This window comes from Camelus dromedarius, chromosome 29, assembly GCF_036321535.1.
Source record: "Camelus dromedarius isolate mCamDro1 chromosome 29, mCamDro1.pat, whole genome shotgun sequence".
NCBI lineage: Eukaryota > Metazoa > Chordata > Mammalia > Artiodactyla > Camelidae > Camelus > Camelus dromedarius.
Window position 1 is genome coordinate 15,118,069 of NC_087464.1, and position 26,396 is coordinate 15,144,464.

The following is a 26,396-nucleotide window of genomic DNA, read 5'->3' on the forward strand; positions in this document are numbered from 1 at the left end:
TAGATCTTAGGACCAACCTGGGAAACAGGAGAGCTGGAAGCAAAGATTCTGATCTTTTAGTTCCACCTACTTAGAGGCAAGATGATGGTGGGAGTCACGCTGTCAGCCTGATCCCAGGTTCAGGGAGGGCTGTGGTCCCTCAAACACATCACACTTCCCCCATCACTGCCCAGCCTGTGGACACACAGGATGAAGTTCCCTCTGCCTGGGATAGTCCCCATCAAGTACCCCACCATCCAGCCCTGCACCAAGCTTCTTTCAGCTGCTGACTCCCACCCACCCTCAGGTTTCAGGTTGTCTGTCATCACCCCAGGGAGCCTTCCCTGCTGCAATCTTGTCCCCAACAGAGATGCAACCCCTGCCTTTGCCAAATGCTCCTTGGGAGCCCTTAGTCCCCATCACACTGAAGAGTAACTGCCTCTACCCCTTTGCCTCTTCCTCACGTGCCCCAAAGCAGAAGATCTAAATGTAATTCACCTGGGCAGCTTTGCCTGGGGCACAGTAGGACCTCAACAGATGTACCTGTTGGGAATTAATGAATTCGTGTCTCAGAAAAATGCCATGTGACCCCACGGGCCTTTGGGAGTGGATGTTACAGGACTCGGAGGCATAACCATCAATGATTAAATGTCAGGCTCCAGGAAGGGGGACACTTGTCTGGGGGTGAGGCTGACGTCACCTGCATCAGCAGCATCCTTTACAAAATCTTTATAACAATCTCCAAACCGGGACAGGGTCACATTTTTTGGGGGGCCTCCATTTTCCCCAGAATCTAGTTTTCCCAGAACCCAGTGTTTTCATGAGGTCCCCTCACCACATCTCACGGCAGTCCCTAGCCCCCAATATTGTCCAAACGACAACCCAAAATTGTCCAAACTCAGCACATCAATTACAGACACAACACCCACCTGGATATCCTGTCAGATGCTCAGATTCCACGCACGCCAAAGTCCCTTTCCAACACTAGTCACTCAGCCCTCGCAATAACCCTACGACGGGGAGTGTAAACAATAGGACAGGACCTGTTTTATAGATGAAGATGCTGGGAGAGGAGGAGGTCACTGTTTGCCACCTACAGAGAACAGGTCTGCACTAGTTCTATTTCCCTCTAATAACATGTTGACCATCACCAGGCCATGAGGAGCGGCAGGAAGACTAGACCGCCTCACCCTCGAAGGCTTGGGCTCTGGGTTCAGGTTCCCAACGGGCCCATCGTAGCTTCCCTGAGGACTCCTGGGGCCTCATCACTCTGCAAAGTCAAATGAACTGAAATGACCTCCCTGAACCCCAGCTCTGGGTAACTCCATTGGGCAGCAAAGGTCCCAGCTCAAGCAAGACAGATGCAGCCCCACCCAAGCCGTCCCCCATCTTGCAGAGGGAGACAGGGGGCCCTAAAGGGTGCTTTACACCCCAGGCAGGGGGTGGTCCTCAGGAAAATTCAACCCCTCTGGCTGACCAAGCTGGCCCTGGCCTGATACCAACAGGATGGGAGTTACTCCGGGCGGAGCCGTCAAAATCACAGAACAAGCCAGAGGCTTAACCACATTGAAGAGATGTAGGTGTAAACTCTGAGGTGGAGAGACAAACAGGCCCTAGGAGAAGCATCTGTCTGGAGAGGGGAGGGGACACGGCAGGTGGCGGCAGTGGTGGGCATTAAGGAATCAGACACTCTAAATCTGGCTCTTCCATTTCCTCACGTGCCTGGACCCACGTCATCACCACCCCTCTTTTCTGTCTCAGTTTCCTCACTGAAGATGACAAGATAACACTAATAAAGCTCCCTCCCTGACGATAACAACACACTACTGCGTGCTATGAGCTGGCAAGGATGCATGGCCTTGAGGTTGCCCCAGGAGACTGGGAGCAGAGGTCACCGCCACTGTCTCCAACCAGCTCCTCAACACAGCTTTCTTAACTCCTTTACCCCCTGAATTGCTGGTTTCCCCACACACCAGGTCAGAATTCCAGAGAAACCTGAGATCCACTGGTTTAGAGTCTGGGCTCCCAAACGCCTTTAACAAGGACTGGACTTCTGAGATTGTGTAGTAGTTTCCAGGATGCAACACAGACTGTTTACTGTGCAGCCTCTGAGGGAGGTGCTGTCTGTTCACTCTTTGAATCCTCCCTGTGGGGTGGAGAGTTCCCACTGTTCTGGGGAGGACACAGAGACTCAATTCCTTGGCGAAGAGCACGAAGCTAAAGAGTTGGCAAAGTTGGCGATGCAACATCCACCTCCTAGGTGCATACTGTTTTCACTCTTCCATTCACTCCCTCACTCATTCATTCATGCATGCATTCTTCAAACCTGCATTTAACATTAAAGAAATGTGTTGTAATAAGACCCAGTCTTTGCCTCTCAAGGAGCCTACACATTATGGGAAGAGAGCCTTTGCAAAGGTGTATTTCAGGTTTGACCTGGACTCCTCAGGTGTTTTCAAGGTGAACACGGAGAGCAGCCCCTCTTGGCAGGTGGGGGGCTGCCGTGGCTTAGATCAGAGGCAGCACGTGGCTTAGCCCTGCTCTGGGAGACCCAGTGCCCTTCCAACCCAGAATAGTCCGCATCACCTAGAAGGCCGCCCAGAAAAGGCAGAGGCTCCTCAAGACTAAAGCAAGCCCCAAGAGATGAAGGGGTTAACCTAGGAATAAAAGAGACTTTTGCAAAGCCATCAAGAAGGAACCAGGAAGAAAGAGGCACGGGATGGGCAGCCTGCTAAGGCAGGAAGCGGGACAAAAATTAATGATGACTCCAAAATAGCCACGAGACTAATCTCATCTTCTAAATCTGTCCTTAGTAAGAAAAATGGAGAAAAGAGATGTGGACAAATGGGAAGTAATGAAGCCTTAGGGGAGGGGGAAGAAAAAGAAAAGAAAATCTGTTGAGAATAATCAAGGCTGGAAAATATGGGCACATGGTCTAGTCCCCCAGGCTCGGAGACACGCAGCCCAGAGTGTTTACTCAGCGTTAGACTGACTCTTTATAGGCAGAGCTGATGAGATGACAGAACACTCTTAAAGCTCAGTCTGGAGGATCCTGGAGAATGGAGATACTGAAACTCAGAAAGAGCAGTCTATGCTTAATGCTGGGCTTTGACAACGAAAATTGCAAAATAAATATCACAGACAGTGGCCGGCAAGTGAGGTGCGTGGCCACACAGTCCGGGTCACGCTGGGTCTGCCCTGCGTGGATCAGAATGCTGTCCACAAAACGAAGTGAACAGAAAGCAATTATCAGGGAAGACGTGAGTAACCCCAGGACCACGGGGAGTCTGGGGGAGAGACGCCACCCGCAGGTGGTCCAGCCATCCACACCCGCACCTCCTCCGAGGCTCAGCCCCACCGTCGCCTCCTCCGTTAAGCCTCCTTCTCAGTTGCTCCAGCCCACCTCTGATCCACAGTCACACTTCCAGGCTAAACCGGTGGCCCCTGCACTGTTGTACTAGAAGACTGGAGAGGGTACAGTGCTTTCAAGGTGTGAGCTGTCACATCTTTGTCACAAATAACCCACAGCCTGTAATAAAGAAACTCCCCTTGCTTGCAATTTTCTTTATATGCATAACTTCAAGAAGCATCAAAGCCAGCCTGCAATAGCGTCCTTCTCACTCGTGTTCTGAAACCCTCTCTTGAGTAGGAATGAGCTGAACAGGACGGCAGCTAAGGCGTCAAGAGATCGTACTCACTCCCGGCCACCCACCCACCCACCCACCCCATGCACTGGTTACAGCCACCGTCATTCCTGGTTTATCTTTTTCTCTCTCTTTTTTTTCTTTTTACCACAGCAAAAGTTTTTCTTTCTTTCTCATACTCCGTGTCCACAGAAGGTCAGCTGTGGTTTTGCTCCCGGCACCTCCCCAGTGAGACCCAGGCTAATGGAACTGCCTCCATCTGGAACATGAACTCCCTCTGTCCTGTGGCAGAGGGCAACGAGGCATGATGGACCACACACAAGCTCTGAAAGCTTCTGCTGAGGAGGGACACCACACACACACACACACGCGCGCACACACACACACACACACTCATCAGTTTTATTGATACAAAATTCATATACAAGTCACCTGCTAAATATACAATTCAGTGGTTTTTAGCACGTTCACAGAGTTGTGCAACCATCACTATAATCAGTTTTGGAATGTTTTCTTATCATCCCTCAGAGAAACCCCATACCACTATATCCCTGACTCACCTTCCCCATACTGGAGAGTGTAAACCATGAAGGCATTCATTTATGCCCAGGAGAATATGGCATCACATAAATCTCATTTGTCACATCTGGTATAATATTTTTTAAATGCCTAAGACCTGCTAGGTGTAAACCACACATCCCAGTCCCCACACCCCTCTCTCTAGGACATCCTTGGAAAGGCTTCTTAACCCAGGGTCCATGGGAAGTATGTAAATCCACAAAAATGCATGAGAAATAGTGTGTGCATGTGCGTACAGGGCTTTTTAAGAGGAGAAAGTCCATAGAATGATCATGTCAGAGAAGAGTTACTCATACATTCAACAAAGAGCCACGGGCCCCTGGCCACGTGACAGGCGTTATTCTGGGTGCTGGAGCTACAGCAGCGGCCAGCAAGTCCTGGCTCCACGGAAGCTCACACTCTAGTCGGGGAGACAGAGCATAAACAAGAAAAACAAATCACTGAATGACATACTTTCAGACGTAAAAAGTAATCAGGGCCGAGGAAATGATGAAGCCACATGAGGCAGCCAAGTATGATGGGTGTGAGAGGAGGAGAAAGGCCACGAAGACTGGGAGGCCAGAGAGGCCTTGCTAAGAAAGTGACATTGCAGAGATGGTGAATGCTGAGAAGGAGCCAGCCCTGCAGAGACTGGGGGCAGGAGGTTCGTCTGAGTCAGGTGGATCCGCGAGCACAAAGTCCCCAAGGAGGAAATGAGCTTGGTGAACTCCAGGGGTTGAAAGAAAACTTCATAGGCTGCGACACAGAGCAAGGGAGAGGAGCATGCAGGAGAATCAGAGAGGGAGATGGAAAGCGAATCAACCTGAATCCCGTGGCCACAGGAAGAGGTTTAGCTTTTACTGTAAGTAAAGCGGGAAGTAATTGGAGGGCTTTAAGCATCAGAGTGACACAATCAGATTTATGCGTTGGAAATATCACTCTGGCCACTGTGTTGGGAATGAAATGTAGGGGACAAAGTGGAGGCAATAAAACCAGTTCAGAAGCTATTATCACAGAGCCAGAAGAGAAGGCGGGCTTGGACCAAGGCAGTGTATGTGGAGGGAGAGAGAAGGAGACAGATGTGAAGTATCTGCCAGATTTGATGAACTGAATGGCGTAAGGGTGGAGGAGGGCAGGGAAAGGGAAGAGCAGAGTCAAAAATGGCCCCTAAGGTTTTGGCCTCAGGAATGTGGTGGATGGTGCCACTCAGAGCAACAAGAAACACGGAGGGTTTGGAGTGAGGATGTGGAATGGACTCAAGAATTCTGTTTTGGCCAAGTTAAGTCCGACTTGTGTCTCAACCACCCAAGTAGAGCTGTCAGCTAGGCAGTTTGATTTAAGAGCCCAAAGGGCCTGGATGGGAGCAGGACTAGGAATATAAATTTAGGGGTTTAGCTCTAAAGTCCCTTCCAACTTTATCAGTGATTCTGTGAAATCAGAGGCCAATGAGCAGCGAGGAAGTCATTAATAACAGCAAACAACACTGAGCCTTTTGTAAAGCCCTGTCTTAAGCCCGCTTCAAGCACTGTCTCATTTAGAAGCTCAGAACAATCCCATGAAGTAGGAACTCATATTCCCTTCAAAGCTCATGGAAGGCTGGTAGCTTGCCTGAGGTCCCACAGTAGGATATGGATGATCTAAGATTTGAACCCTGGCTTTTCTATGTCCAGAGCCTATGCTCCTGACTGTTGGCAACACAGAGTTCAATGGCTAAGTCCTCCACGTAGGACAGAGGAAGGGCACACGTGGAGGAGAGGTGAGTGGACAAGCGTGCCAGTTACAACCCCTTCGGGACTCAGAGGAGTCAGTGCAAAGGTAAGAGGCAGGCAGAGATAGAATATCTACACATTGTCTTAGGACCCAAAATGGGGAAATGGGAGGGCGTAGTACTTCAAGGAGAGACATGCTGAGTAATTTACAATACATAGTAAATCAGTCTCACCAGGCTTCCACCCCAGTGGTCTCGGGAGAAGGGTGTTGTGGACTCAGCCGTGTCCTGCAAGGGCAGGGACCCTGGTCATTTCCTCTTTTCCTACCTGTCTCTCTATATGTGATCATAACACAGTTGACACCATCATCCCCAAATCAGGACCTTCTCCCCTGCTCATCCCATCCCACTCTCACACAGGGGGTTTGGGGCCGGCTCTCCCAGCTGAAGATTCAGTGAACATTTGCTTACAACATAGGGGAATAACTCAGTGTGACATCCAGAGTTTTGGGGAGAAAAAGAGCAACTGAGCACCACAACAACTCTAAGGGACTAAATAAATTCTTTTGGCTTGCTGGAATCCTACCTTACATATTCTTGGAAATAAGTGGGCCAGAGGCTCACATCAAGAAATCTTTTACAACAAAGATACTCAGGTTGTAATGTAGCTGTTGTTACAGGATTTGACCTGAATAGGAGAAACGAAACAGAGCTTTCTCAACAGAGCTCTTTGAGGATGGATGGTGCTAAATCCCCCAGGGAAACAGCGGCTCTCTAATAAAACTTTAAAGACACTCCCCCATTCCTCCCACATGGAATTCTTGCTGTGAAAACTAGAGAGAGAGACAAAAATACGCCTGGGAAGTAGAAAAGTTCATGGACTTCAGAGTCAAAGGGATCAGAGTACAAATCCTGGCTGTTCCACTAACTACTGTGTGACTTTGAGAGAACTCAGTTATGACTTCCGAGCCTCAGTGTTCTCATCTATGAAATGGAAGGGGAAACCTAACTCACAGTTACTGTGAGGGGTGAGATCCTATTTGCAAAGCACCAGATGCAGACCTTCGCACATAGTAAGTCTTCAGTCGGCATTAGCCTTTCCCTCTTCTCTTCCGATGTCTGCAATTTTTATGCAAGTTTCTAAACATCTTAAGAAAAAATTTTAATTACTTCAGTGAAAAACACTGCCCCTTCTGGTCCATGAGCTACAGTAGAAAGATTCCTGGAAAGAGAATCAGAGGACTTCAGTGCGATTGTACTTCTGCTGCCCACAAGTCAGACCCTCTCTGGACCTGTCTTCTGGGCTGTAGGAGAAGGCTGTGTACCACGCTCCCCCACCCAGGATGGTAAAAGGATTAAATGAGATGACATAGGAGAAAGCAGTGCTCTGCAGATGAAAGGAAGTACCATCATTCGAGTGCAGTTCACAGGTAGACATGGGGACCCCAGACCATGGAGATGCAGGCTGCATGTGGGCCACCCCCGAGAAAACAAACCCCAGAAAGGAAGAGATGAATCAATGACAGGGGTGGGGTTAGAGGACTCAGCAAATGGTCCAAGTTCAGTAGGGTTGGTGGGTGTGGTCTCAAGTCAGATGGAAATAAACGGCGAGCTCATCAGTGGCAATCAGATCCTCTCCGAAACTAATGGCGCTAAGAGGGATGGATGTACAGTCTAGAGCAGGGGGGGCGGGGCGCTAAATGGAGACAACAGAGAGTCCATCAGGGTTTATTCATCAGTATTCAAGGAAGAAAGTCATCAGAGAGATTGTAGATAGGAGTAGGCTAGTCACCAGAGAGCTACAGGACAGAAATCCAGCTTTTCCAGAATTAAGCAGTAGTCAGAATCGCCATCAAGCCACTTAATCCCTCTTTTTTGATTCCACGATCACCACCACCAGTGATAACAAGAATTGCTACCACCATCAGCAGCTTCCATTTCTGAACTCTGACGATTTACCAGGTTACATGCTGTATGCGCCTCCTATCAGTTAATCTCTATCACATCCGATCACTAGACTAGGCACTAGGATTACACCCATTTTACAGATTAGCAAATAGCTCTTCCAATTACCCATTCAGAAAGTCCTTATCTTTAAGCATCCTTAATCCAAAATCCTTAAGATCAAGGAAAGGATATAAAGGTCAAGAATATTTCAGGCTCTCAAAAAAGGAAATCCCTTGATGTGTGTGAGTCTGTACTTCATTTTTCATATTCAGTAAAGGACAGAGAAAACAGAAGCAGTCAAGAAGACATGGTCAGTCACTCATAAACCCTGAAGAATCCTAAGCTCCAGTCTTCTTTGTGGCACACAAGTTGGCCTTCACATCATTGGATCATCCTCTGGCATGAGGAAGGATCACACTGACTAATGCAGCGGCAGCTTAGAGGTGGGGGACAGGTGAACCAATCAGAACAACTTGAATAACTTGACACGAGTACAGAAGGCAATGATTTCACTTCCTGCTTCTTATTCTGTATAAAGGGGAGAAGAAAAGACTTCCCAGTCATCATCCTAAAAAGAAGAAGAAGAAGAAGGGGGAAAAAAAGCCACCAAGCCAGGGCTTGGCAATTAGTGTTGGAGTAAGTGATCATCTTGTGATTGCTCAGCTGGGGCCTGAAGACTTGTAAATGCATTTAGAGGACAGAAATAGAAGATGTTGTGAGAGAGCAGAGAAACCTGGCCCATTTGCCAGGAGAAAATGTCCTGAAGCTGCCGGGAAATTCACTCAGTCGGGATTTGGGGTGTGTCTTCGTAAATGGGAAAAGTTAATAAATAAACCCATCGTGGAAGCCAGTACATATGCCTCAAATTCCTGACTCTTCTGTCAGGGATCCCCAGGCTCCTCCGGCAGCCCTGCCATGCCTTGTGGAGCCCCTGGGCCAGGTGTTGACCTTCTGACATCCATCTGAGCATCCAAGTCACCCTCAAGGTGCAGACAGGCCCAAACTGGGGCTGGACTGATGGTGACCCATCTTTCTCCCTCTTGATCCCTTTGCAGTTAACAGCAAGTACTTTGGCAAGAGCTGGCCAATGTGTCCAGGGGCAAACAGGGTTCAAGGTCATGGGCAGGCTCACTGGTACCATCATAATCTGCTCCGACCAGACCCTTCCTGAACCCAAAGCCTTGGGAATCTTGTAAAGCCCCACCTGCCCATCACTGCCATCACCCGGCAGACCCAGATCATCCCAAAAGGGACAGTGAGTTGCAGCCCTCTTTTGGACTCTCACGTGTAAGTCAAAGACATGTTCCAGTACGACCCACTTTAGAGACACATGTAGCCCAAGATACAGCCCTCCTCCCACCTCTGTGGCCTGTGGAAACGCAATGGGTCTGGAAGCCCGCCCAGGTTCCCTGAGAGCTGGGGTGACACAGTGCCCTAGCAGGCTCTGAGCACCCAGCCACTATCCTCAAAGGGGACAGAGCCCTTTCCCATGTTGGCAGCTTCTGTCTCCCAAGATAACCCCAGACCACAAAGTGCACTCCGGATGTCATAGTCTGCCCACAGACTAGTTCTGCTCGGGCCACATAGTCAAGGGGTTTTATTTTTAGTTGTCAGTATTTGAAACTTGAAAGGTGTCACCAGACCTCTAGCTCTTCTTGAAAAAACAGTACATCTGGCAACCCGAGGCCCCACCTCCTCATGACAGCAGTCAGCTGGAACTGCTTGCAGGCTGATCCCTGAGAGGTGACATGTGGCCCCCAGCCTCCACTCTCCCCACCTGGTCCACCGTGGGCATTTGGCTTTGTGACCCTTGGGGGAGTTAGTATGAAAAGGAGATGTCTCAGAGGTCAAAAGCTTCCTCCCCTGGGATAGTTTACATTGAAACTCAAATCCCCAATAAAACAAACACCTGCAACATCTGGTCCAAGGCCCTCTTCTCATCCCAGCTATGCCCCCAGCGGCAAAGAACACACATCAGGAGAAGCCCACCACAGAGGCTCAGCCAGGGGCAGGGGGCAACGGCTAAGTGAGGCGGCTGAAGGGGAGGTCTTGGTCCCCCACAGCTACTACCTCAGGCCCTGAGCAATGGCCATACAGTGTGCTAAGCCCAGAGGGAGGAAAGGAAGTTCAGCACAAAGAGGGGTGGCCATAACTGATTTAAAAAAAAATTATCGAGCACTCTCTACGTGCTTAGGAAAACACACAGAGGCCAGGGGTGAGGCCAGGACCCCTGGGAAGAGAAACAACTCCCCCACCACAATTCTCTACCATCTTTTCTCTTTCCCTCCCTCCCGTCTCTGCCACCCCCCTCGGATGCTCTGTCTCTTCCCATGAAAGTCCTGTGCAGCCGGGATGTCCTTCCACCATCAAACGCAAAGTGCCTGGGCCAGTACAACTCTCAAGTGGCCAAAGGAAAGGTCCGTCTGCACCCTGTTCCTCCATTTTCTCCCTAAATACAGTAAAGACTCCATCCCACCTCCTGGCTCCTGTGGAATCTCTGCTCTTGGAGAACACGCCCAGTAGATGCCCAAGATGACCACCATCCTCAGAGAAGACTTGACCGCACAGCAAGGACCTCCCACCATGGGTACAGATTGTTGGCACTTCCCCTAAGCACTGGCCCTAGGCTTCCTGTCAAGCCCACCTCTCCCCAGGAAACGGTGGTCCTCCCATCGAATCCCGGAGAATTCAGCCAGAACTAGGCTTGCAGTGGAAGCACCAGGTTCATGTGATTCCATCCTCACAGATCTGGACAGAGCCAACCCTGAGGACATGGCAGGTAGTAGGAGGAGAGAGGCGGGAGGAAGGAGGCACAGACAGGATCCCACCAGAGCCATGTGACCTCCAGCTTGACCCAAAGCTGTGTGACCTTATGTACCTGAGTCTCCACTTTTCAAAGCTCTTCTGCATTGAACCCAGAATCTATTTAGACATAACACTTGGTCTGCCCTGATTCCCTCTTCCAACCCCCACCCCAGCACATGCACACACACACACACACACACACACACACACACACACACACAGACTGAGAAGTGTAGTAGTCATATCACATACTACACTTACGTGGGGAATTTCCTCTCACTTACATTCCTATAAAACTGCAAATTTCATCATGGGACACAAACAAGCTTGAGTGTCAACAGACCCTCCCTCTAAGCCCTGGTCCTAGGCTTTTCCTTCTGGCAGGAACCCTAGAGATCATCAAATCCCAAACCCTCATTTTAAGAGGCAAAATCTAAGGCCCAGAGAAGCAAAGGGACTTGCCCCAGGACACACAGTGGCAAAGCCAGGTCCAGGTCTCAGGCCTTGGGCTTCACTGCCCAGGACCCTGCCTCCCTGCCACATGCCCCTCACCCACCCATCCACACGCTGCCGCTCTACTCACATATAGCGCAAGTGGGGATTCTTGGCAAAGGCTCTGGGCTGGATGCTCCGAAGTCCTGAGTTCTTGATGGTCCTGGAGAAAGAGAGAAAAAGAGGATCAGTAGAGCTCACAGGGCAGAGAAACAGCCAGTCAGCCCAAGGCTGGACTGCAGCCGCCCCTGTGAACTGAATGTACCTCTTCACCATCAGTCATCATGGGGTGGTCCAGTTTGGGGGTCCAGTGGGAGGCCTCTGGGCTTACACCCCACTGAGACCTGGGTAAGGTTGAGGGATGTGCCCATCCCAGCATGTGGGTAAGAGTCTGGTTCAGCAACCACAGGGCTGCAGCCCTATTTGTGCCTCCTTCCTTCCCCCATCCTAAATCCCCACAGCCACTCTCACTGAGTCCAAAGGAGGAGGTGCCTGGAAGTGTCCTGCCACATGGGTTCCATCAGCTAAGTGCAGGGCTGAGGAAGGAACACTAGCCATGGAGACTGGGTTCAGGTCCTGCCTTCAACCCTAAGTTCGGGCTGACCTGGCCCACCCCGGGAGCGGGCGCACTCACAGCTTCTGGAGGCCGGTGTAGAGCTCCATGTCCACGGCGTTGAGCGTGTGCAGACCGCGCCAGTTCTCTATGTGTCTGCAGGGAGGAGAGGAGAGGGCGCAGGTCAGCAGAGGGGCCGTGGGAAAGGTGCTGGTTCAGAGCCAGAGACCTAGGTTTTAATCCCGGATCAGCCAACTGTGAGCTGGATTTTCTACCAAGTCACCAAACATCTCTGAGTCTGTTTCTTCCTCTGTGTGGTACCACGCACACCACCTGGCTGACGGGGTCCCCCACCGTGAGATCCCAAGCGCCAGGCCCACGAACAGCTTCTAACATCCCCCCACAACCAGCTCCAAAAAGACTATTCTTTGAAGATGTGAGACCCAGTCTCCCTGTGGGGCATCTGAACTAAGTTTCCTTCCATTCTCCTTCCTTCTTTTGCATTTCTAGGATTTTTTAAAAACAGGCTCATTTTCCAAGTTCCTGCCCATAAAGACAGTAGAAATGATGTACTAAAACTCAAGTGTGGTTGGGGGCAGGGTTGGTGTTTGCTGGTGGACAAGGCTTTTGAGTGGAAAAGTCCAGAAGAAACACACACCACCTCAGGGTCCCCCAGGGATCAGACACCAATGGGCCCCTTTGGGTGACCACAGCCCGATCCACCTGGAACTCAAGAACATCAATGACTTGATTTGGCAGAAGCGACTCCACAAGGGAGGGGCGCCCAGGAGGCACCGCGGTATCACAGCAAGAACGGGAACTTGAGGCTGGCAGCCAGCAAGCCCGAGTCCAGCGTCACCTCTGTGACTCAAGCAGCTGGGACTTTCAGCTCCCTGGGCCCCTGGTGTCTCCATTTGTAAAGGGGAAAGTTTGCACTAGATCGGCAGTTTCTCCTCCTTCTCTTTACAAAGATCTCCTTTAGAACTTTCTCCTGAGAGACTTCACGTCTAGGGAGGTTTGTGTCGAGCGAGAACACCGCATTTATTAAGTAACAACTATTCATCTTCTCCAATTTATTAATCAAAGATATAAATCACTGTTAACTAGTGCTTTCTTATCAACAGGCATAAACCAGTGCTAACTCACCCAGTGGATAAACTCCAGCTCAAAGCAAGGGAACTGGGAAGGACTGTCAGCGTGGGAGGGCTTGTCATGGGTGTGGATGTGCCTGCCTTTGCTTCTTTGTTTTTCTTATATTGACAAACATCCTCCGTTACTGCTTTCGGGGTCCAGGTGGAGAACCATTAGACTATCCGTGACCAAGGTCCTTTCCAGCTCTAGAAAGCTACAGACACACCCTCGACCCCAAGGAGCTCCAAAGGACCACAGGAAAAGGCCTCCCTCTGCCATGCTGCCCTCCTGGGGTCCCGTCAGTGCCCCCGAGGTCTAAGGTCTCAGCGAGGAGTGCAAAGCGGTGACAGCTCACCCTGGGACAGAGCTGCCTGATGCAAAGAAAAGTGGCAGCCACCTTCCCCAGACATCCCCTCCCTGGCCCCACCCCACCCGAGGCTCTGCCATCTGCCACCAAGTGGATCCTGAGCCAGGAAGGCCACAGAGCAGCGGTGGCCGGGGCCTCTGGAAGCCTTTCAGAGACGCACAGTGACTAGGGACGCCAAGAGCCCTTTTTGAACCGCATTCTCCCGGAGCCCCTGCTAAGCAGCCAGACACACTGGCATCTGCCGGGGACATGGACCAGGTGGCTAAGTCGGTACTGAAATCCAGCTCCAAAGTCTTCTCCCTGGAAGCCTCACGGCCCCAGGACAGTGTGCTTGGTCTGGTCTCGCCAGGGCAGGGACCCTGGCCCCACGTCAGATGAAAAGGAAGGGCCAGAAGGAGCAGACGGACCTGTGCCAGCCCCACCCCCACCCAGGGTATTCACGGGGCCATCGGTCCGTGGAAACCACCAAGCAGATTGCGGCATTCCTACAGGCTACCTTTCATTCACCGGAGCCTGGCTCCAGACAAGAACTACTCCCAACCAGCAGCTGTCAATCAAGCTGTTTAAATAACGGAAATAATTTTTCTTAGCCCACATTAGAACTCCATAAATGTGTTTTGATTGTGGCTGAGTTGTCCATCATTATTGCATTCAAATGCTTCACCATTCTCAGCCCTCCTGACCCCATGCCCCAAAATGACCCTTCCTCTGCACAGGCATGCACTGAGGTATGGCAGGGCAATGAATGAAGTCCCCAGTGCACAAGGCTCCCTGGTCAATAGAACGGCCCCTGCATCCTCTTCTGAGTGTGAGTTTTCCTATATCGGGGAGCAGCCTATTTACCGCAACAGTGTGGTTAGGACCCGGGGCTCTAGAAGCAGGTCAGCAAACGGCTAACTCCAGCCTGCCACCCATTTTTGTACAGTTTGAATCATTTTTTGTATAGCTAAGAATCATTTTTACATTTTTTAAAAAATCAAAAGTAGAATCCTATTTTGTGACATGTGAAAAGTATGTGAACTTTAAATGTCAGTGTTCATATCCTTTCATTTACTCTTGGCTATGGCTGTTTTTGTACCACAAAGATGGAGTTGAGTAATTGCTACAGAAACCCCCCCTAAAATAGTGACTTTCTGGCCATTTATAGAAAAAGGTTGCTGACCTCTGCCTAGAGCCAGGCTACCAGGATGCAGATCCTGGCCCTAATGCTATTTCTATCTCTGGGACCCTCCAGGTTACTTCGCCTGTCTGTGCCTCAGTTTCCTCATCTGTCAAATGGGATGAATAAAATACCTCCAGCATAAAGGACATGAGGATTGAAAGACTGCGCTACAAAGCCCTTACGGCAGCTGGGGGCACACGTTAAGTCCTCAGGAAGTGCCTGCCATGCTGATTACCTTTAACCCTGAGCTTTGTAGAGGCTAAGCAGCCTTTTCTCAGTTTTCCAGCTAAAAAAATAAAAAGGGTATCCCGGTTCTCCAGAAGTTGTCACTTCTCAGCAATCATTGATTAAAAAAACTCAAAGTGGCAGAGGGTGGAAGGGTAGTAAGCCTGTCATTCGTGACCTCCAGGAAAATTGTTCAAGCTGAAATTATAAACAGGTTCAGAGGAAGCACAGCCGGCAGCTGGGAGCAGATTCCGAGGGACATGCGGGGTGAGGAAGGTGCAGCCTGACATTTGCAGATGACATCGATGGGGCGCCTGCCAAGTCTTCCCGATGACTCACCACTTGGTACCAGCCCCAGAGGGTCAGTTATGGTAACTCTGCTGGCTGCTTTGTGCTAATAGGGAAGCCACAAGTTTAAGTGGAAAAGGCAGACTCTAAAAATATAATAAATAAATAAGATAAAACACGAGAGCAGTCTGGTTTGCTTTCGTTCGTGGTAAACAGTGGTCCCCTCCGCCTAATGCCCAGTACTGCTATTCGTGACTTCTTTTTGTGTGCTTTTCTGGGTGGCCCACGTTGTTGTCATCAAGCAATTTTTTTTTCTGTCATGTAATAAACAATCAATAATGATCATTTTCTTAAAGGGCAGGTTAGGCCCTTGAACCCTGTGTGGGGCAGTCACTGGTCACTCTGATCCAGGACCACAGGATGCATCAGCCCATCCCTGTCACAGAGAGAAAAGAGCTCAGAGCGATGCCCGGAACATGGGTCAGTGAGACTGCCAGATTCTGCCTCTGTCTGCTCAGGCTCTGAGTGCGTGGCGGTGGCAGGCCCTGCATAGACCTGCAGACTTATTCCCGAAATATGTGCCCCTGCTTTAACCAGGACCAGTGAGGGGGGAGAGAGGACAAAGAGGTGGATTTCAGGCTCCCACCCCTACTTTAATTACCTCCACTTTAGTCCCTTTACAAGTGCTTCCCAATCAGAAGTGATTCTGCCCCACCCCACCCCACCCCCGGCCCAGGGGACATTTGGCAATGTCTGGAGACAGGATGGTCACAACTGGGGGAAAGAGAGTGACACTGGCATCTTCAGGGATTCTCCAAGACATTTCAGTAATGCACAGGGCAGCACCCCCACAACAGAGGATTATCAGCCCAAAATGTCCATAGCACCAATGTTAGGAAACCATGCTTTCTTATATAAGGCTTCTGCCTAAGATTCCATTGAACAAACAGTTCCACAGCTTCAAACAAAAACAATTTTGAAAATGACTGTTTTGCAGCAAACACAAAAAGGCCCCAAGCCAAAACCAAAAGGCCCATCTCTAGGTCACAAGGTCCAGGTGAGAGAAGACAATCAAAAACCACAGTTCTCAGGACACTCTCGTGACAAGGACACTACCTGAGAGGAAAGGAGGGGTCTTTGGCCCGCTGGACCATGGCCCAAGTCAGGTTACACATTCTAGAAGCAATAATGGTCCCTTCTTCTCACCAAGCTCTGGCTGGGATCCACTGGCCAAGAGCCTTTTCTGTCCACTGAAATTTCCCCTTCTGCATTTCTAAGGCCTCTTCATTGCACGGAAATATGAAACATTCCATCCAGAGAGTTGACCCAATACCCTGTCCCAAGCCTCTCAACACTGCCCTTCCTTGACATCACAGAATCACCACTCTCTGCCAGAAGCCAATGTGCAACATTTTTCCAGAGAGAGGAAGGAAGTGAGTCTTAATTCATGACAACACTGAGCTCCGCAGCCAGCACTGGGCTTAGGGCTACAGCTCAGAAAACCTCCATGAGGTCTAAACGGCCCCACAGTCAAAGAACAGGCTGCTGCCAGGTGGGCTGGAGCGGGATGGAGCCACCTCCAGGGACTCACCCAGCACCCTGTCCCAGGGACAGATAAACCCCATCCACAGAGAGCCACTTCCTACCCACGTGGGGATGAGCCAATGTCAAGTGAAGTATTAATACATTCGCAGAGAATATAAAAATCCTTTGTGCTAGAATAATCCAACTGTGCTTTTGTACCACAGCTTCTTTCTCCTTCTGTTTGGCTTGGGCCAATCTGGTAATGAATTGGCACTCTCCAAGCATATAAAAGTTGACGGTACAGACTGTGGTCTCTATTTTAATTAAAAATGTGCCATGTGGATACGCTTAAGACTTGTTTATACCTCCAATATTTAAGTCCTCTAAATACAGAAAACTCTGGAACACTGAGACGTCCACCCCCGTCCAACCCCAGGAGACTGAGGTTGTTGAGGAAGCCCACAAGAGGAGCACCTTCACCTGGCAGAAATTTCCTGGTCACCTGGGTACCCAGCAGGACAAGGACCGGCTGATGGGACCAGGGAGCATCCTTCCCTCGCTTAGACGTGGCAGGCCCGGCGTTCCCTCGTTTCCCCCAACCTTTTCTCTCTCCTCCCTTGCTGTCAAATCCCTGTTATTTTCACTGTGATTTCTCGCTGCTATTAATGAGCTGTTCTCCGTAACCAAATTTTCCAGACAACTAAATTTAAATGCAAAACCTCTGCATGTTCAACTTCCTTGCTGGATGTTTCTTTTTTTCCCCTAAAATGCATTACACACTTCCTTGACTTTTGAAGCGGAGTAGATAGAACATGATTTACATATTCTTGATGATCCTGGGTCATCATGATTACCCCACCTAACCGGCTGAGCTGTGACACAGAAACACCCTCAGAGGCTCTTGAAGTAGGCGGAACTTGAGCCTCTCCCCAAAACGGTCCTACCTGGAAATCATTCCTGAATGCTAATGGCTATCGCTTCCATGTTTAATGGTTTTCTGGCTCTTAGTTACTATTGAACTGTATCCCCAGGGCCCATCCTTCCTTCCAACAGCCCCTTGGCACATAGAGGTTAAGAGTGGACACCCTGGAAATGTCGTTTGGTGCAGCTACTATGGAGAATAGTATGGGGTTCCTTAAAAAACTAAAAATAGACTTACTCTATGATCCAGCAATCCCACTCCTGGGCATGTATATGGAGAAAATTCTAATTCATGAAATACATGCATCCTAATGTTCACAGCAGCACTATTTACAATAGTCAAGACATAGAAGCAACCTAAATGTCCATCAATAGATGAATGGATAAGGAAGATGTGGTATATACACACAATGGAATACTACTCAGTCATAAAAAAGAATGAAATAAGGCCATTTGCAGCAACATGGATAGACCTAGAGATCATCATATTAAGTGAAGTAAGTCAGATAGAGAAAGACAAATACCATATGATACCACTTATAAGTGGAAACTGAAAAAAAAAAGATACAAATGAATTTATTTATAAACCAGCTTCACAGGCATAGAAAATAAACTATGGTTACCAAAGGGGAAAGGGTGGGGAGGGATAAATTAAAAGTTGAGGATTAGCAGACACACACTACTATATATAACATAGATAAACAACAAGGACCTACTGTACAGGAAACTATAATCAATATCTTGTAACAATCTATAAAGGAAAAGGACTTGAAAATATATATATTTATTTATATAAAACTGAATCACTTTGCTGTACACCTGAAATGAACAGAACACTGTAAATCAACTATACTTCAATTTTTAAAAAGTGGGGGAGGGTATAGTTCAGTGGTAGAGCATATGCTTAGCGTACACGAGGTCCTAGATTCATCCTCAGTACCTCCATTATTTTTTTTTTTAATTTTAAAACAAAGGACACGCTGGAAGTAGGCTGATCTGGAGACAATACCCAGCTCTGGTGCTTAGAAGCTGGATTCCTCTGGGCCAGTTACTCCGGCCTCACCAGTCCTTGGTTTCCTAATAGGAAATCCAGCTGCTGTGAGGCTTAGATGAGATGATGCTCAAGGCCTCCGTTCAGCACTGATACCTGGCACTAGTGCAATGCAGAGCTGATTCCATTACTGCTGCTGGAGCTGGGTGTTAAGTAGGAGTAAATAGAATCTGAGTAAGGATTTAAAGGAATAAGAAAAAACCCACACACAGACATGTACACACACACATATGGACAGGCAGCTATTGCCCTTGTTTTCCTACTTTGTCTGGCATCCTCTTTCTGGATAATTAAGTTTTCCGGGTAAGTAAGCATTCTTGTTGATAACTTACAATTCCCTTTTTCCCAGTGGCACCACCACTAGTATATTATATTCAGTATACCCATTCTTGAAGGTGTATTCAGGCAGGAGGTAGCTGAAACTGGCCTTTCTCAGATGTTTCGTCTGTGAGCACTCTTCTCCTCCAGTACAGAATGTAAGAGCTCCGGATAACAAGACTGTGTGCAGGTGTCTCTTCATCTCCAGATATCCCTGATCCCCGTCAGACCTGAGGCTCCCCTCACCTTCTCACCTGAATCCTGTTTAAGACAGAGCGCCAGACTGAAGAATGGAGTTGGGTGCCTGCAGAAGCTAACCTGGAATTTCATTTCCTAACAAGTCAGCATTGGAGCACACACATGCATGAGTGTGTATACCCACTTGCACACACGTGCATGCACACGCACAAACCCGGACAAGGAATGTGCCTGGTGTCTGACTTCGAAGCCTTGTAGGGCAATGAGGAAATTGATTTGTTACCCAGCCATATTATGTCTAGTGATCCAGACAGAGGCATTAGCTTTCAATTATCTGATATGTTTAGCATTATAAACAAACCGTCTGGAGCAACAGCTCCACGGAGCTCAGGCACTAAGGGGGTTGGGGAGGAGCCGCATCGCATCGGATCACACCAGCCAAGTCACCCGGCTCTCCCTTCCTTGACAGCTGTCAAGGGGGATACTAGATGCCTGGGGAGCCAAACTCGAGTGCCTGGGGAACCTCCTCGGGCTGCAACCTGAGCACGCCAGCGTGTTAGCACACCAGCCCTACAAGCAGCTGCACGCCAAGGGCCACGGTGAACCAGCCCCGCATCGGAGACACCTCCCGGGACCGCAGAAAGGAACATTCAGATGGTGCAGTGAACAGATGGGAGACAACAGCGTCTGTGTTGGCTTCCTGATCCACCCCAAACTCGTGCCAGGAACGGGGAACGTTTGTGCACACACCTCTGCTCTTCAGGTGCTGAAATGCTCCATCTCCTAACAGAGAAAAAATCAAGGGCACATGCCCTCTGCTACCCCGATAAGAGACCCAGCTCCCGGGAGTGAGATTTCACCCGGGAGTCGGCCAGTTCACGGGGGAGTCCACACTGTCCGGCTCTGCCGCTATGTGACCAGACCGGCCTGCCCCTCACCTGTCTACCCATTTCTCCCCATTCTCACTGCAGCCCCCCTGGGTGGGCACAGGACCCAGCGTGCCCACACATTTGCGCACCAGGGGGCCACCACTACTAGCTGCAAACAGCCATTGCCTCCTAAGCGGCCTCCCTGCTTTCACTCTCCTTCAACCGTCTCTGCTCCAGAGCGATCTTCCTCTCCCTGCTGAGTGACCTCCAGCTAATTCCCTTGGTCCTTGCAGGAAAACCCCAAAGCCGTGCCACGGCCCACGAGCTTCTCTGAATAAATTCCCTGGTTTTCTAGGTCCCCGCCACACAGACATGCCTTCTGTTCTTTAAACATGTCAGGCTTATTCCCCACCAGAACTTCCATGGAACCCTCTTCCCTGGTTCCTTCTAATCCCTCAGGTCTCTGCTCAAAGGTCACCTTCTCGGACAGCCTGACTCTTCTGAGCCCACCCTCCCTTCCCCGCCAGCTGCTCTCTGGCGCAAGCCCCTGTTTATGTCCTTCACAGCCCTTAATAACCATCTGTAATTGTCTTATTTGATTATTTGATTACGTGTTTGTCATGTCTCTAGAAATATGAAACAAGAGAACAGAGATCCTATCCGTCTAACTGCCCGCACATTCACCTCCAGAATCTCAAATAGGGGCAGTGACCCCAGGCTCAGTACACACCTGGGAAGCCACCCAGGTGGGTGCTAAGCAGCCATCTAGATGCCCCTCATGCCAGCGTCCAGTGGTTTTCCATGCTCAGCACCTGCGCGGTCCTCACCCTGGGCCCCCTGGGCCAACCCCACGGGAATCTTGAACTTGATCTCTGAGGAGGGATGTGGCCCAGGGCACACCATTCAACATCCCTACTGGGGACAGGCAACTTGGAGAACCACTACCAAGCCCAGAAACTGGGTGATCCCAGAGGTCTCGGGAGACCTGTGGACCAGATCTCCCTCCCAGAACCAGAATTCAGGTCTACCGCTCACCATCAGGGTCAACAGTGGGCAAGTGGGTGAACATCGGAGCAGCTCAGGTGGAAGTGCTCTTGGCACCCGGCACATCTTTTCCACCTTTCCCTTCCCCACACAACTCTGGCCTTCACCGGAACATGGGTTTTCCGAGGGCACTGAGTGAGAGTGTGTGTCCCCAGCGCCATGCAGACACTCAGTGACATCTGAGTAAATGACTGAATGAGTGAACTCCGAAGCGGTCAACAGCAGAGCTTCAGTGTTTAGCCCTCTACCAGCTCCCCATGCGGACCTCACCTGCTCTCACCCCCTCTCGCTTTCTCAAGGACTCATTCACTTTTTCTCCCTCCCATCTCTCTACCCACACCATCTCTCTCTTAGAATTTCCCATCAGCGTACAAACACATTCTAGGAGAGCCCATTTAAAAGGAAATCTCCTGGACTCCATGTTCTCCTCCAGGTACCAACTCAGGTCTTTCCACCTCCGTATGGCAAATGTTTTCAAAAGAATTATCTACATCCCAAGCCTTACCTCCCCACCTCCCTTTGATTCTTCAGCCCAATGTGTCTTCTGTCCCTGTCACTCTACCAAAACTACACTGTCAAGGTCACCAGTCATTTCCATGTTGGCAAACCTAATAGATTCTTCTCTGCTGTCCAGTTTCCCAGTCTCTCAGCAGCATTTTACCTAATTAACCACTCTCTCTTTCTTAAAACTTTGGCTTCTCTATGAATTCCTTAACTCCACTCTCTCCTGGGTTTCTCTTTACTGCCCTGGCTAGTCCTTCATAGTCTCCTTTGCTGATTCCTTTCTTTGTCTGATCCCTCAATGGTGAAGTCTCATAGGTCTCACCCCCACCAGGCCACCAGGATCTCACCTGGGTGCTTGGCTCTGAACACCATCCATGTGCTGAGAGCGCCCAATGTGTCTCCAGTCAGACCCCCCCACTCCAAGCTCCAGGCTCCTCCCTGATACATCAGTCAGCAGGTCCAACACCAGCCCTTGCCGTCCTCCCATCTGGGCTTCTCCATCGCAGCAGGTGGCTCTGTTGCCACCCAACTGTCCAAGCCAAACTTCATCATTGACTGCTCCCTGCCCTCCCTCCAAATTCCACACCTTAGCAAGTCCACCTCCACAAGAGATAATCAGCTGCACTCACTCACTGTCTCCACTCTCATCACCTCTGACAAACCTCTTATCACCCAGGCTATCATCAGCCTCTCACGACCACTGCTTCCACTCTGACCTGATTAAAATCTGTCCTCCACACAGAAGCCTGGATGAGCTTTTCGTAACATAAATCAGATCACGAGCCCTCCCACCATCACCCAGCAAAAACAAACCTCCAATGGCTTCTCCTGCACCTGGGGATGGAGTTCAGACTCCACCCCAGCTAGCAAGGTTCTCCATGACTGGTTCACCCCTCTCCCGCCTCAGCTCAGACTAAGCCGACCTGTGTTCACTTGGCTTTAGTCTCACTGGTCTCCTTTCTAGTCTCCCAAACACCAAGCTCCCTCCCTCCTCTCAGGGCCTTTGCACTTGGTTTTTGCCCTTAAAAACACTTGAATTCCCCTTCCATGTCATCTCCTCAGGGAGGCCATCCCTGACCAACCTAGCTGAAGTCCTTCTGTGTCACCATCCTCTGGATGAAAAGTTTTCAAGCCAGAGGTGGGTTTTCCCCCCAGGGAACATTAGGCAATGTCTGGAGACATTTTTGGTTGTCACAACTGGGGAGGTATTACTGCCATCTAGTCGGGTAAAGGCCAGGGATATTACCAAATATCCTACAACACAGGAGAGCCCCGCACAGCAAAGAATTATCCCATCCAGAATGTCACTGGTGCCAAGGTTCAGAAAAGTGGTTCTCATTATTTGCTTTATATCACTTGACAGAATCTATAGTGACCTCATATTTGTGTTTACTTGTTTATTGTGCCTCTCCCCTAACAGAACACAAGCTCCATGAGGGCAGGCAACCTGTCCACCTCGTTCACTATCGTATCCACAAGACTCAGCCCAGCTCCTGGTTCATGGTAGAAGATTTAAATGAACAAATTAATAAATGACTGTTCTTCCTCAGAACCCTGGGACTTTGCAGCAAGCCCTGAAAAGGCTATGGTTCCCGAGGTCTTGAAGGGACCAGCATTTTCTCAACTATTTGAAAAATCAAAGGTGTGATGCAGGAATTGGTACCCATTTATGGTAGGCGGAGTAGTGGGGGGAGAGGGGAGGCAGAGGCCTGTGGCCCCTTGGAGACAGTCTCCTCTTGTCTACGGATGAGAGTCAAACCATGCTGATCATAAATCCTCCATCTCCTTCTAGACATCTCAGCTTTGAAGTAGGAGAAAAAGAGGAGGTCTTTGATCAAGAGCAGAAACAGCCTGAGGCAGGGAAAGACACATTGGCTTTGACCCTTTCTCCCCAGTGAGCTTTGGAGGAGAAAGTCTGAGCAAGAAGGAAAGTCTGGTCCAAGCCAGAGCAGCTGGCTTGAAAGTAATCCAATAGTGCAACTCTGTGCCTAAGATCAGCTGGCCCCAGGGGGCCCGAGAGTGCAGCCCTTCGAGTGGCCAATTTCCTTAGGAAAATATGAAATGGCCAGGCCACCCTTTACTGAATTATAAAGCACTTATCACTTCTTTAATAACTACCCGCACGGAGGACTTAATTCACTCAATATGGAAGTTATAAAGGCGAACTGGTAAGTGAGCATTAGGCTCAAGTGCACTGCATAAAGGCTGACGAGGGCAGTATTTCCCCCTATTAAAAGGGTAGATTTCCTCACTGCAACCCAACCTCAGAGTTAATGTGGAAAAGTCACTCCAAAGCTCCAGGCACTTTCATTGTGAGAGGGTATTTCCAGGTCACTGGGTGGAAAGGGAGACTTTGACTTTGCAGGAATAATTATCCTCGGAACCCAAGGGTATCAGAGTGATTAGTCAAGGTAACCGTCAGGAAGACGAGATCACATTGGTGGTGCCTGGCGCTCTCTCTGCATGGCAAGCTGGGATGGGACCAAGCCACAGAGAAGAAAAGAGAAGTCACAGGATGAAGGAGGAAGGGTGAGCTGGGCCAAGACTGGAAATGGGATGTGTGGAGTGGGAGGCTGCAGGGAGAGAGGCAGGCTCCGTTAAAGCATCACCACTGGAAGAAACACTGGCTTATATCCGAGACCTAAAAGGAGGGGGCCAAGAGCATTAGCCCTTGTAATCCCTAAGGAAACCAGCCCCGCAATTCCTTAAGGTTCCAAAGGATTCCATGTAGGGGGCTGGAGAGATGGTCTTCCTCACTCAGTGAAGGAAATGCTAGTTTTTCTGTTAACTTGTTTCCCTTCCTCTCTTCGGCATTGTAAGCGGTTTCCTTTCTTCCAGCAATAAACCGTCTGCTCTTTTCCCCATCTCCTTAGTCTTATGGAAGGCATCTCTCTATTCACGGGACTTCAATTACTACCTAATTAGAAATGAATTCCAGTTCTATAGCTCCACCCTTAATGCCCAACCTCTCTGCTGTCCTGCCGTCCTGTTCTCACAATATGCATTCCCCTGGACTCCTAAAAGCCAAAATGTAGACAGAACAGCTCACTCTTACCTCCTGAATTCTCCCAAACTACCTCTGCTGAGCCCTCCTGACTTGAAACATTAGAGCAGAGATGGCAAGTTGATTTCAACTTATGCGCGATACCAGTAGGTTGGGGGAAGTTCAACTTACATGCGAGACCAGTAGGTTGGGGACAGTTAACACAGATCACCGTGTTTTGGAGTCTGTGGTTGAGCTGGAAGAACAGCTGGGATTGATTAGTGATGTCTGCCATGGGCACAGTATATGGAAGGGCAACATGAGCCATCTATTAACCATATCTATCCAAGAAGATTGTTGATATCTCTCTCTCTCTCATTCCTTCCTAGATTCAAGTCCGACCTATCCCTCCTCCGTGATGTTTCTCGTAACTCCTCTCATCTTTTGATCTCCACAGCCCCTGCCTGAGAGAGCCTCATTCCCAGATGGGTACAAAAACCTTGAGGCAGAACTTCCAGCCTCCAGCCTGTGCCTTCTAGTCTGTTCTAAGCTTTACTTTCCCGATGGTGACGTTGAACACGTCCCTTAAAGGCTCAAGAACCCCCAACAGTTAACAAATGCCTGTTACATCAAACCAAAGCTTCTTTCAGGAAGGCCTAAGCCTACTGGGAAAGCTGTAACAGAGGAGAAGGGATTGTACAAAGAGTCACAGGTCCTTTGAGGACAGAGCAACTTCTTCTCTATTCCCTAGGTCCAACCCATGGCACTGTTGAAATGCGTCCCCGAGACTCAGATCCAAATCGAAGCTGAGAGGAAGGAGGGATTCCTAGGGGGACATGTGACTCTCACTCCTGTCATCCTAGATCCCCTCATCCTTCTGTCCTAGGAAATAAAAAGCCAAGTTGCATCAGGGAGGTGTGCTCACCTCAACAGAGAAGCCAGCCTGTGAGCTTTATCATCCCTTCTCCTCCCTGCTTCTTCTCTAGACTTTCGGAAGCAGTTTGGTGCAGTAAAAAATAGTAAGCTTTGGAGTCAGCAATGAACTTGAACATCCAGCCTGCAATTGACTAGCTGGGTAATCTCCCATAGCCTCAGTTTCTTCACCTATAAAATAGTGATGGTGGTGCCAACTTCACAGAGGCATTGTAAAGATGACTTAAAGCAGTGTTTGCACAAGACCTAGCACATCGTCCAGAATATGCCAGAGCTCAAAGAATGCTCACTTTCCCCTCCAAAAAGAAAAGCACTGGGCAATAATAGATACATATATTAGGTCTCTGTACCTGTTTGCAGGCACAGCGCTCCTAAAACACTTGGAATCTCCAGTGTTGGATCTTTTTGCTTGTCAATAAGATGGCCAGTGGCTGGGATCTCCTGGATAGCCTCAGGATGGGGGAACCAATCAAGTTATTAGAGAACTGGAACCTTCAGCCCCACCTGACTGGAGCTTCAATTAATCATCAATGGCCAATAATTTAATCAATTATGTCTACATAATGAACCTCCATACAAATCCTAAATGGGGTTTGGAGAGCCTCCAGGTTGGTGACCACGTGGAGGTGCTGGGAGGGTGGCACACCTGGAAAGGGCATGGGAGCTACGTGTTTCTTTTCATACCTTTCCCTCTGCATCTCTTCCATCTCGCTGCCCCTGAGTTGTATCCTTTTATAATAAACTGGTAATAATAAATAGCAAGCAAACTGTTTTCCTGAGCTCGGTGAGCCACTCTAGCAAATTGACAACCCAAGGAGGGGGTCCTGGGAACCTTCAACCTATAGCCACTCAGTCAGAAGCTCAGGTGACAATCTGGACTTGTGATTGGTGTCTGAGGCAGTGGGGTGATGTAGCCTTGTGGGACAGAGCCACTAACTGTGGGACGTGACACTAACCCCAGGTAGGTGGTGTCCAAATTGAGTTGAATTGTAGGGCACCCACCTGGTGACCACAGAGAATTAGAGGACGGGTTGGCATGGGGAGAAATTGCCACACATTTGATGGCCAGAAGTGAGCACAGCAGAGAAAAAGAAGTGAATTTTTCCTTTTCAAGCAGTCATTGTACAGGGACTGAGGTCAGGAACTGGCCAAGAGAGTGACCGTGCTTGTCACTGCAGGGGCTGAGGCTGTG

The 26,396-nt window shown here is 49.5% G+C and overlaps 1 protein-coding gene across 5 annotated transcripts in view; it reads right to left on the bottom strand.

Moving 5' to 3' along the window:
- Window positions 1–26,396, bottom strand: part of NTRK3 (neurotrophic receptor tyrosine kinase 3) — a 335,000-nt gene that overhangs the window by 257,778 nt on the left and 50,826 nt on the right. For 4 of the 5 annotated variants that reach the window (XM_031440537.2, XM_031440536.2, XM_031440532.2 and 1 more), the window contains exons 2-3: window positions 11,768–11,842; window positions 11,225–11,296 (exon numbers count right to left, since the gene is read on the bottom strand). In XM_031440537.2, coding sequence (XP_031296397.2) covers window positions 11,225–11,296; window positions 11,768–11,842 — 147 coding nt within the window. Of the gene's footprint in view, window positions 1–11,224; window positions 11,297–11,767; window positions 11,843–22,101; window positions 22,432–26,396 lie in introns of those variants that run through there. The other variant, XM_031440535.2, reaches the window with a different exon arrangement.